This window comes from Protopterus annectens, chromosome 17.part0 (genome assembly GCF_019279795.1).
Source record: "Protopterus annectens isolate FY-2018-M chromosome 17.part0, PAN1.0, whole genome shotgun sequence".
Lineage (NCBI taxonomy): Eukaryota > Metazoa > Chordata > Ceratodontiformes > Protopteridae > Protopterus > Protopterus annectens.
The window spans coordinates 496,941,174-496,954,579 of record NC_056751.1 but is presented as its reverse complement, the minus strand read 5'-3'; the positions used below and the strand labels follow the sequence as shown (position 1 = coordinate 496,954,579).

At 36.7% G+C, this 13,406-nt stretch overlaps 1 protein-coding gene across 1 annotated transcript in view; it reads left to right on the top strand.

Moving 5' to 3' along the window:
* Window positions 1-13,406, top strand: part of SHANK1 (SH3 and multiple ankyrin repeat domains 1) — a 3,668,399-nt gene that overhangs the window by 3,359,155 nt on the left and 295,838 nt on the right. The window contains exon 20 of the mRNA XM_044059396.1: window positions 10,915-10,971. Coding sequence (XP_043915331.1) covers window positions 10,915-10,971 — 57 coding nt within the window. The remainder of the gene's footprint in view (window positions 1-10,914; window positions 10,972-13,406) is intronic.

Here is a 13,406-nt window from a genome sequence, read left to right as displayed (position 1 = left end):
ACCTTGCCAAGGATAAAAGGAATGCCAAACCTACCACAAAATCAATGGGCAGAGGCACAAAAACAAATTACAGCTCTCACGGACATGAGAGCCATTCAGCTGGTACCTACACAGGAGCAAGGCCAAGGATTTTACTCAAGGCTCTTTCTAGTCCCCAGAAAGGACAATGCTTGGAGACCCATTCTGGACCTTTCAATTCTAAACACCTTCTTGCAAGTACCCAAATTCAAGATGCTAACACTACAGCAGCTTCTTCCCATGCTGGGCAAGAAAGCTTGGCTAGTAACGTTGGACCTCAAGGAGGCATACCTGCATGTCCCTATCAGACAAAATTGCAGAAGATACCTCCATTTCATTGCAGGTTCAACCCATTACCAATTCTCTGCACTGCCCTTTGGCTTATCTACTGTGCCCAGGGTCTTCACAAAATGCCTGGCACCAGTAATTGCATACTGCAGACAAAGAGGAATTAAAATATACCCATACCTGGATGACTGCCTCATCCAAGCAGAAAGCAAGGACATTCTCTTACAACATCTTGCTTTTGTTAAACACCTTCTAAGTTGCCTAGGGTACACAGTAAACGAAAAGAAATCAAAATTAGTGCCCTCACAAAATATGACATTCCTGAGTGCCAGCTTGAATACAAAGGCCCAGATGGCTTATCTGATGCCAGACAAACAACTACAACTAACTCAATACTTCAAAACAATGGCAACAAAGACCCAACTCCCTGCAAGAAAAATTCTGCAGGCCTTGGGCTTCATGGCATCTTGCATACTACTAATACCATTTGCAAAACTGCATATGAGGAAATTACAATGGTACCTAAAAAGCGTATGGACTCAACACAGCCACAGCTTGGAAACAATGATACCTCTCATTCCCTGCCTTCAACAGGAGTTCCTATGGTGGTCACAGGCATGTCACCTCAACAAGGGTTAGCCTTTCACCTTACCCCCAGCCAGGCAAACTATGACAACAGATGCATCGGACTATGCCTGGGGGACACACATGGCAGGACGGTGCGTTCAAGGCATATGGACTGCAGATCAAAGGAATCTGCACATCGATCAAAAAGAAATGCTAGCTGTACAGAATGCCCTGACAGCCTTCAAATGGATAGGACATTGCATACGTTTTTGCTACACCCACCATGGAAAACCAGTTCCTGCTAGCATAAGGCCCCACTCTACCAGGGCAGCAGCTACATCTACAGCCTTCCTCAGGGGGGTGCCAACCAAGGAAATTCTGGAAACTGCAACTTGGAGTTCAGTGCACACCTTCACCAAACATTATCACTTACCACTTTACTCTAAGACTAGAGCTGGCTTCACCACTGCAGTTTTGCAGGGCCTTCTAGCCTCCTCTAACCCTGTTTGACTCCACCTCCCATCCTTAGCTTTGGGATTCTACCCAAGTGTGATGACTGCAGCAGGGTAACACGATGAACATAGTACAGTTTTGTACCTACCATAAATGTAGATGTTCGAGTGTATACCCTGCTGCAGTCCAGGTTACCCTCCCTCCATCTCCTCTGACCTAACTAAAACCTTTCAATACCTTAAAATCTGATACAACCTTTGTGGTGTATTTGCTTATAGCTGGGGGGATATTTTGTTTGTGCTAAACTTTTATTATTGTTACTATCTACTGACCACCTTTTGGGGGGGCACCTGACATCTGGGGCAAGAAAAACTGAAGAAAATGGCGTTGGATGCCTCTTATATACCCCTGGCGCACTGACGTCAGGGAAGAAGCGACAACAACTGACGCCGGACCAAGACATTGGAATTCGGGCCGACTGCGGGACCACCTGATGACAGGATAACCCAAGTGTGATGACTGCAGCAGGGTATACACTCGAACATCTACATTTATGGTAGGTACAAAACTGTACTTTTTTCGTTGTCATTAACAAATGTGCACAGATGGATATGGCTATTTGTATGTTTTTGTCTCTATCTCTCCATCTATTTCTGTCTCTGTACTTGTTTTGTGAAGAACATTTGTGGGCTGAGACACACAAACACTGTATAAATATGAATGTGTCTGTAAAAACTGTCTTACCAATGCATTTCACACTGACAAAGGGGTGCTATAAAGCATGTAATTATACCTGAAAGCATGGACATTACAAGGAAATAGTGGAAAATCCTGGGGTGTTCTGAGACCTGATTCTGTAAGTGGACATCCTCCCAATCCCAGAATACCAATTATTTCTTGGTAACACCCGCCTGGTGGGGCATTATTGCATATATAAAATGGGCTGTCTATTAAACTATTTTATTGCTTCATAGTTAAATACTGCTCTAGCTGCACTTGTGGGCCTTGTTAACTCTAGCCAATGTCCCTTTTTGTACTCAAATTACCTATCCTGTTTGGCTGTAGATTAGTCTTACCCATCCCATGGTCAATAATTACCCCTAATGAGAATAACTATGATCATACCATAGATAATCTGAGGGGACTAATCCATGGGATAATACATTTAGGAACTGCATCTGTCCATGTAGTACAGGTGGCAGCCCTGTGGTAATGTTCTGCTTCCCATCCATAGATCTAAGTAGATCTAAGAAAACACAAATTACTGAAAATTAATTTCACTGAATCACATTTCACTGAACTGAACATAGTATATATGGCACTGTGCAGAGTACTGTAAGGCAAGTAAAAGTGCGATCCTGGAGTTAGTATATATATATATATATATATATATATATATATATATATATATATATAGTTGGGGGTGTGGGGGGTACAGCCCCCCACATTGGGTGGGGGTGAGGCATAGCCCCCACCTTGTTTGGTTTATATTGTATTTTACCAAAAACTTCAAAACAATACATTTTAAATAATAGACATGCATAGTTACACCACCGATGACCTACTCTCTCCAGAAGACAATATGTACTCAAACTAACTGCGGGGGCTACACATCCCACACACCCCAAAGTGGGGGGCTGTGCCCCCCAATTATATATACTAACTCCAGGATTGCACACCAGTGGGGAAAAGGGCATATACCTTTTACTTGCATTACAGTACTCTGCACAGTGCTAGTACTTCACTTCCGTGAAATGAGATTCAGTGAGATGAGTTTTTAGTAATTTGAGCTTTCAGCAGTTTGGTCAGGGTGAATATATATATATATATATATATATATATATATATATATATATATATATATATATGTGTGTTGTTACATATCTTAAACCTGTTGTTCTGATATGCAAGATGGTCTACTGAATTTGTTAAACATCAGTCATAATTAGTTTGCAATAAATTTTCTATCATGTACCTCTACAAAATAATGCGTTTATGTAAAAGCATTTTTTGGTTTTGTTCTTCCTTCCAAGGACTTATGTTTCTGCTCTACATTTCTCTTTTTTTATATCCATACTAGTACATAAAATAGCAGACCCATTACTAAATAATGTGATTTCTGTATATTTATATGATGCTATTACATTAACACCTTAAACCACCTTGCCTCTAAAAGCTTTTTAAGCTAAAGTGGTGCTATATTACTGCAAAGTACTAGAAATTATAAGCTTCAGTACATTTTCTGTTATTATAGAGTAAGTCACAGGCCTCATAGTCTTTTAAAACTGTTACTGCACTTTATAACAACATTACATAGTGAATGGCCTTGTCTGTACAGCTAATACAATATAGAAACGTGTATATATTTTTTATGTTCTATATAGTTAAAGTCACCACGGTATATGTGTATGTATTTTATATTATCTATTTATAGCTAAACTCATCACAGTATATCACACGTATATATTCTGAATATCAGACATAATGAAAAAGAAGAATGCAGAGCTGATATTATCATGTATAAAATGTAAAATGCATTTAAGATAACAAAATTAAATATATAGTTGTGCAAGTTGATATTGCATGTGTACCATCTGTGTGGGACTTTGACCCAGATACTAACATTTATGCATGCAAACTCCATTTGTCCCAGTATCTTGGTCTCAATGGAATGCTTGTGTATATTTATTCATTTAGTTAGTTATTGAAAATGAAGTCTTTCATTTATCTGTGAGGTTGTGCAGTCTTATAGTTACTATATTTATAAGAGTAGAAGCTGCTGCCACTGATATGGGGGTCGGTTGGCACCAGTTCATTATATCTAATGGCCATTTTTTGTCATTGCATAGGATTAAGTGTCAGTGTCTCAAGAGATAGGAGAATTGTCTTTGTTGCTGGAAGATTAGAAAAGTGTGGGATCTCTTCCTACTCTATGTACTTGGATTCATTTCTGTAGTGTAGCATTGAGTTTGCATTTCTTTGGATGAGATGTTAAAATGGCGCCTCATCCTCTTGAGCTGGTGGTAGCTCATGTGGATTTAAAAGCTCCTATGGCACGTCTCAATATATACAAACGCTTTCACTAATTTTTTTATATGGTATATTTCCCTTCACTGGTCATTTGTTATTCACTCATCACCATAAAAAATCCTAGCATTCTACTTGTTTATTGCACCATGATTTTCACACTTTTATAGCTTTAAATGTTTTCATTCACTAGCTCAGCCCAAGGATTAACATACTGATATTATATCATGATATTTTTATACCACAATTTCCTCTCACTTCCTATGTCATAAATTTTCCATAAGAGTATTTTTTTTGACAATTTCACATTATTCATTTCCCAATCTAATACATTCCTTATTTTGTTAAATCTAATATACTGCTTATTTTTTGTATTTCTATCCAAATGAATAAGTGATCTGAAAAGCCTCTTACACATGTCTATCCCTTAGCTGTATTTAAATCTTGTGATATAACAGAATAATCTATTTCTGTCTTACATATACCTTGACTAAATGTTCACAAATTATTCCAAATTTCTAAACTGACATATTTTTTTAACATCAATTCCTCTATTCTTGTTTTTTTCTCTCAAATCTCAGCTAAAATGTCATTGTTGCTGTTATATTCATATTAATCAGTATATAATCCAAACCTTTCTGAAATAAATGTTCCCTTTCTTTAATAGTAATATAGGCACACAGTGCTATAATTCTGTATACCTGATTATGCCATCTAAGAGCTACAATAGTTAATCTTCCCATCATTGCCAATGTTATGATAAATATTTTCAATGACTTTCTAACAAGTACAACTATGCCTGAACATAGTTAATTTCTTAGGCTCCATAGTGTGTCCTCCCCCAATTTTTTTTTTTTTGGGGGATTTTAATCTTTCTTTGTGTGTCAAAAAACTTGCATCTTCCAATATTATTACTTCAACATCAACCCTACTATGCAAATTTATAATGCCTGCTCTTCTACTTATATATTTTTATAATATTTACTTTTTACTGAAAGTAAAGTTGTTTTTATGTCTGTTGTAACTTATAAGAAAATGTGTACATTTGAAGTATTTATCTCATTTAACATTAGCCATTTCATTTCGTTTTCCTCTTTTACACTTATAACTTTCATCATTCTTCATCTATTACTCCTTTGCCATTAGAATTCTTTTCACCATTCACTATTTTCCAATTTATATCTTCTTCTTCTCTTATTTCTGAAACTTCTACTGTATTATCTGCTGTTCATTTTCCTCTTTATTCTTATTTTTACCCTAATCTTGCTTCGCTACTTCCTCTTTATCTTTTATTGGGACTGTTTCTTGTCTTATACCAATGTGTCTAGCTAAGTTTGCTACTGAAGCCTCTTACAAATCCCACCAATGTCTTGCCCTTAACCAACTCAATTGGCTCAAGCTACCTCAACTACTTCTGTTCAGTCAACTCACAATAGCACATAAGCTCTTCTACCTTCCAGAAAATACCCCTGCTCTACAAAATTTAATTAACCACCACATCTCTACCAGAGCCACTTTTATATTACCCTATCATACAATTTAAATAGCAAAAGCTATTTTATTGTACCTAAAATATCTAAACCGCAAAATATCGGACATACAGAACAGTAAATTTTTTCCCACTGAAAAAATTTGCTGTTCCGAAACATAAACACAACACAAGCACACAAAAATAAATAAACCACACACATATACTTAACAAAACCATAATTCTAACCCTACACTACTACCTATCCACTCACCTTAACCCTACCCTAACCCTAAAGTCCCTAACTAGAGCACACTCACGCTCCCTAACCCTAAAGTCCCTAACTATCGCACACTCACCTTACCTGCTCCCTAACCCTAAAGTCCCTAACTACTGCACACTCACCTTACCTGTTCCCTAACCTAAAGCCCCTAATTACCACACGCTCACCTTACCTGCTCCCTAATCCTGAAGTCTCCAACTATCGCACACTCACCTTACCCGCTCCCTAATACTAATGTCCCTAACTATCGCACACTCACCTTATCCCGATCCGTTCCCACACTTACCTTAACCTGGTCCATAACCTCCATTCGCATACTTACCTTACCCCAGTCCGTAACCTTCCCACCACAATAAAGTAAATAGTGAAGCCATGGAATGGACAACCGGAATCTTACACTAGGTAAGATTTCGAAGTTCTGTGGCTTTGCTATTTTGAGTTTTCGACAAAAATGGGTCGATATTATAGCATTCGAAGTTTAAAAACTTCGATACTATAATATAGACCTCCATAGCCTTACAGTCTAGTTCCCAGAACCTAGTAAGCATTATCAGACACAAAAATGATGCTGGCAAATCTCTCTTTGCCTGTACTATTGCCAAAATCTAGAACTCACTACCTAGCCAAATAACCTCCACTAACTCCAATATTCAATTTAAGAAACTCCTGAGAACCCACTTCTCAAACAATTGGCTCTGTTCATGCTACTCCCCAGGTTAATTTGCAGCAATACCTTTTTCAAATATTCTACTAAAGGTCCCCTAATTCCTTTCTCTGTAAAGCTTAATGAATACAGGCTATTTCTGTAATGAAATATTGAGAGTACTCACAATTTAGAGAAGAAAAAAATATATTGTTTTTATGTTTATTTTTTATAATCTAAACAAACCCTATTGTTGGATAACTGTATAATCTTAACCTGCTGACTCTACTAAATGAATTGTTAAACTATACCCGACTTATGTTTCCATGGAACATATATCTCTGTATGATATTCCTTTGAAATTTCTTGTATGTCATGCTATTAGAACTTTTTTCCCCGGGCCTCTGCTGAAAATGGATGTGTGTCCAGTTGGACTTTCCCGGTTAACAAATGTAAAATAAAATAAAAATAAATTGTACACTATCCTTACTTATGTTTTCTTCTTTTTCATCCTTTTTTCTAGATTACACTCCATTCATAAATGCCCAGTTTTGTTACATTTATAATATTTCATTTCACACTTTTTTGCATTATGACCTGCTTCCCCTCAAATAGAGCATTTCATCTTATCACAGATACTTATCAAATGATCATCTTTTTCACAGGGGGGAAAAAACACCTTTTCAGTTGTCCACAATATTTTACAACATTTCTATTACGTCTACATTTACTATACTAGGGATATGAAAATTGTTTACCTCCATTTTCAGCACAATATGACTGTCTCATCCCCAAGTCCATAATCCTCTGTTATCTTAGACTTTGCTAATGTCAGTAACTTCTTTACAAAGTTTACTTTAATGTCTCTTCAAAGTCTCTTTTTCAATTTGAAATTGAACTTGTAGTTTCCTTTTGTTTCTCTGTAAAATGCTTTAACCACATAAGAATTCCGTAGATTACGGTACTTTTTCTTCCTCCAAACCACATTCCAGAACAGAACCAAAATATTGCCACAAAATGTCTCTTTATAAGTAAAAATAAAAGCTCTTAACTCCTGAGCCTTAACTCCCAATGGGACCATTACATTATTCCAAATGTTGTACCTGTCCATTTCTTTTCCTTGTTGGCTTTGAATTCTCACCATAAAATCCCTTTGGTTGTCAACATTTTCTTTTCTCTTCATCTCTCATCACTTTCCCTACAGTTGTTTTAATACGCTCAGCATATGGTTTCTTTGTCTGGCAATCTTCTTTAAAAGTAACTTCTGATTCAACCCATCCAATTTTATCCATAATTCTACCCCATAAAGCTTCTTTTCTACTCTCTGTCTTGCTCTGCAACAATTCACCCAAAATAACATCCCACAGCCCCTCCTAAATGGAAGGTCATAATAACACATCCATCATTGTTTTGAATGTTTAGTCCAGTGAAAGAAACAAATTCTGCTGAAAAATCTCCCCAGAATCTTGTAGGGCTTCAAACACTGCACCGGCATTTGCCTCTGTGCTATCTGCCATCTTGGATTTCCTTGAGTAATGGTCTCCCTGCAGCTACTGCAATAGGAACAGAACAAGCACTCTCCTAAAGAGTAGTGGAATTTTCCTTGTGACTTGGTCAAATTCCCCTTGTAGTATGAATACCTCCTCAGATTTCCACAGAGAAGAGGTTACCAACCCTGTGGGAATAACCAGGTCAGTAAGGATATCCATGTGAAATATGCAAGAATGCAAGTCAATTATGCGATACCAGTACTGAAATATATTTGTATTCCATTAAGTTCCTTTTTGCATGTTGTACTAGCATGCAAGTCTGTATAATATGTAAAGTCTGCTATTTTTCTAAGTACACATTACTGTCTGTTTCAGTTGCAGCCATTATTGTACTTACTGTATAAACACTGACCTAGATGATGTAACCTGAATTATTATTATTATTTTTTTTTTGTTTATCGTTGCCATGTGGCCATGGTTGTGGCTAAAATGGTGCTGAAAACAGGTACTTTTTCTACTTGCATCAAATTACTTATTCTGCAATGTGTGATGTAGAATTGTTGGGTGTAATAGGCATGTATAAAAAGAAAACAATTTGAAAAGGGCAAATGGTAACAAATAGACTTTGTTGCAGACAGGATCTTATGTATCTAGTTAAATTCTTTGACAAGCATTCCCATATTTGTCTCTGTCAAGCTACAGTGTTGTCCCATCCAAGTTTGTGTGTGACCACTACAAATGCACTCTTATTGCTGACTTTCAAAAGCTAATGTGTAGAGCTGGAGAAGCCTTTGCATCTTGTATTGTTTATCAAAATATAAAGCCAAATTTGCCCTCTGTTATGATGTCACACAGGAAGATAGTGTAATCCAGCCATTCATCCATCCATCTACAACTCCTTTCTTCAACATTTTTGCACATGGGTTCAGGGTGTCACTTCAATACTAACAATCACCTAGAGCTAATGTTCACAACAATGGATAGCTAGCTCTGCCACAGTTCTTCCATACCACAGACACTGAAACTCACACCTACAACCAGTATAAGAGGGACCAATACACCGACTGCATGTCTGTCGAATGTGTAAGAATAACTATCTTAATGTTCTACCAGTGCTGCAGTTCTTCAAAGTTCAGACTTTGCCAGGAACAGGTTACAGGATTTGTTAACATTTAGATGATCGTATCTCACTGCCTATAATTGGCATTAACTGATAGCTACAGAACCCTCATCCTAAAGGCTTAAAGCATCCAGTAGCTGCATTTCTTCACAACACCACTTGTAGGTCAGCCATAACTCATTATGTGTGCAACATATGCCCACATTTTAAATTTATAAAAAAAAAAGCAATTTGGAGATATGGTACACCATGGGCATGAGGAATGCATGCGAGTGTAATGCATCGAATGTTACTAATTTATAAAACAACAATAAATAATAATTAAAAAGAAGTTTGGCAATATACACTGTGTACAAAGTGGATAGTTTATGCACAACACTACTTGCAAAGGTGCAGCCATTGGTTAGCACCCCCTACTCCCTTGCTGTTTCTGACATGCTCTTCCTATATGTTGAAACTGGTAATATAGACATTAAGGCTACTATTTATATAATGCCTGACATACAAATTCTGGCATACATATGGAGATGTTCATATGTCATAGCATGCCATAGACCTATACGGGCAAATCCAGTACTAAAAATCTAATTCCACATTCTGTGTCAGTATAAAATTTTTAGTATAAAGACACAGTACAACCAATTCTGGTTTTAGAATTTGACATGGTGATCAGAGACTTTGTATTACCCTATATGGTCTGACACCGCCCAGAACCCTTTTCTGAATTTATGTGTGCATATATTCCTTGCTATGCCAAGTTAAACTCATTTTAAAATCCTAGGGTTGAGACTTATTTGTGGGAAATAATTTAAAATGACAGGCATATTACTAAACAAAAATTATGTGGCTGACATTTAAGACAATGGCTTGTTTATTGAACTTGATTTTGTCGATACACTGTTTGCTGTTTGATTTTGTTGATACACTGTTTGCTGTTTGCTGTTCTCCATTTTTGGTGCTGTCTATTGAACTGTTGCATGTGGTTTTACATGGGGAAGATGACTTCAACAACTGACAGGACTATCCTTTCATCAAAATGGCTAATAACTGACTGACCATGAAGTTAGTGCATACCGATGTATATATCACAGTGGTTGCTGACCATGAAGTTGAGAAGAAGGCTATATCAGTGGTTAGTCTCTCCTGGGAGTATCTTTAAGTATGTAAGAGTGGTGCTGTCTTGTGTCAGGTAGATCATCTGCAGTCACAAAGATATTAATTTAATATTGTTGGAGATGTGAGGTCATATGGCATTATAGTACATCCATGGATATGAAAGCACATGGCATTTATTGTACACCCAGGGATTGAAGGCACATGGCAATACAGAGAAATAAAAAAATTCTCTCCTTTTTGGTGCCATCCAATTTCTCATCATGAAGTAACATATTTCTGCATTGAATGCCAGTGGGGTACCTGTTGTGTAGTGCACTCATAACCGTGTGCTGGTTAGTTACTGTTTAAAATTCTCTGACAACACTGTGTTTCTTTGTCCATACTGGATTTTTTTTCTTGCATTGTATCTGAATTCTTTTTCATCTTAACCTTCCTTTACAGATTATGAACCAGCACAGTCAACAGAAAAAAAGAGGACTGTTTACCAGATGGCATTAAGTATGTCCAATTTATTTTAATAATTATATATATTTCAATGAATTTAATTACAATGTCTGGAAATTTATTGATATTCATTTACTTATTGATATAAACTGCAAACAGAATAGTACTCGTTCAGTACAGAGAACCTAAGGTGGAGGCTAAAATTAATATGTATATATATATATATATATATATATAGAGAGAGAGAGAGAGAGAGAGAGATATGTAAAATATGAAACATAATTATGTGCCTTTAAAATAGAATGGCATCTGCTTTAGGGATACTTAATGAATCTGGAATTCTTTTTGGCAGTATTGCTTATGTGCAATACACCACATCCCTTATTTATGGACCAGTTAATGTGAGATATCGTGCTTTGACATCCATGCAGACTTACAATTTTCCTGAAGATATTTTTGTATCTTACCTTTGAGAATGTGTGATGCCCTTGCATTATACATATCTCGTCTCTATTACTTTTAGAATTATAAGCATCTTATTCCTCTAATATGAAATACAGAGTTTTTTTCCTGTAGTTAATGTGCCTAATAAACTTACATTACTTATGTGTCTGAGCAACAGTTGTCGCCTTTTAGTTTTATTTATTACTTTTTTGGTCTTTTGTTTTGCTGGATTTTTTGCAATTATATTTTACAAAACACAGTATATATTTGTCATTCTATTGATTTGCTTATTTGTTTTTTATGCTACCTTAAGTAGCAAGAGACTTGTAAGTCCTATGTTGTGAGAACAACAGTCCTATAGTCCGAGAATGTCCTTTCCAATTTTTTGAAGTGCTGAGTCATAATGTGTTGGAGTAATGCAGTTTTGGATGACATTTCTCTCCACAAAAGCTCCATGCTCATCTGCATGAACGAGTGTCTCCACGCTCGTCTGCATGAACGAGTGTCTCCACGCTCATCTGCATGAACGAGTGTCTCCACGCTCATCTGCATGAACGAGTGTTGGGATTTAGTTCCATTTCCTTCCGTCTTTTGTTCTTTTCACATTTTAAAAGCATGGCATCTCTCTTCAAACCAAGATGGCACCTGATGAATATTATGATACTACTACGTCGTTCCATGACCACAGCCTCTAAGTTGTTGGCTCATCTGCACTTTCAGGAAGCTCTCCTTCAGTGCAGCATCACAGCATTTTCTAAAATCTTCAAAGGATTTCCAGCTGTAGGTGAACTGTGGGTATGCAATCTGTTTTTAGACATGGGTTGATGATTGTACATAACGTTAGTCCAGCAGTAGAGTTATGACATCATTGCCTCAATGATATAGACATTGAATTTGGTGGGAATTCTGGCATAACTGCAAAGTTGTAGACTGACCAGTATGAATTATTTTCCAGAGGCATTATAAATGGTATCTCTCTATGTTATTTAGGTATAACATCCATGATGGAAGAAGTAATAATAGCAGAGCTATATAGTTTTATGATGATGTGCTTTCATACATCATAATCAGTGAAGACATGAAAGACTAGTTTCTAAAATGATGTACCAGCATACTGAATCATGTCTGCAGGCTTACTGTTATGGACAGTTATTGCGAAGACTGTGAAATTTACAAGTCTTTGATCATGATGTTAGGATATTCTTCATCTTAATGATAAGTGAGAGTCCAACACATTGGCAGTCTTTTACAAATGTGTCCAGTACCGCTTGGAGTTTACTGGCTGTATGTGTTAGAACAGAACAGAAATCAGTGTCATGTTAAGTCAGTTTATGTCTGCATGTAGTTATATATTTATTTAGCACATATGTATTTATTTACTATTTGATCACCAGGGTGGTAGACCGATGCTGTTGGATTGTTTCCAGCCACAGCACAGGTAAACAGAAAAAAATAATCAAGACAACAACAGATACAAACCATGAGCACATACAGGACTACAGTGAGCCAAAAATAATAATGTTGTAGCAGTAAACTTTTAATTGGAATAATTCAAATGTAGTTCTTTTGGAAATGCTAGACATCACGTGCAGTAAGGCAAGTCTGAAGAGACTTCCATGCATAATGCAGCCGGTTCATTTGTGGTAGCAATGAACCTTTGATGACTGTATGAATGAGCTTAAAAGATGCAGAACAAGAGTAGGTTAATGGCACATATTTTCATGATCTCCTGTTGAAAAAGTCTGTTTCTGAATCATTGAACAGATTTACAATAGATGGAATCAAAGATTTTTCCAGGTGCCTGGAAGTAATCTCTTTTTTTTTAAACTGCCTGGCAAAAAAGATTCTATTTGTTGTACCACAGGATGATCTGAAGACACATTGAGATTCTGGAAGAATTTGCATAACAGAGGGAAAGAGTCTATTTGGAAGAATTCAGTAAAGAGATTTTAGAAGAATAATGAAATGAGTTTCTCTTTATTGGGTAGAACACCATGACTCAGTATTGTCTAAACTCTAACTTGCATCCTTTCATGAATATGATA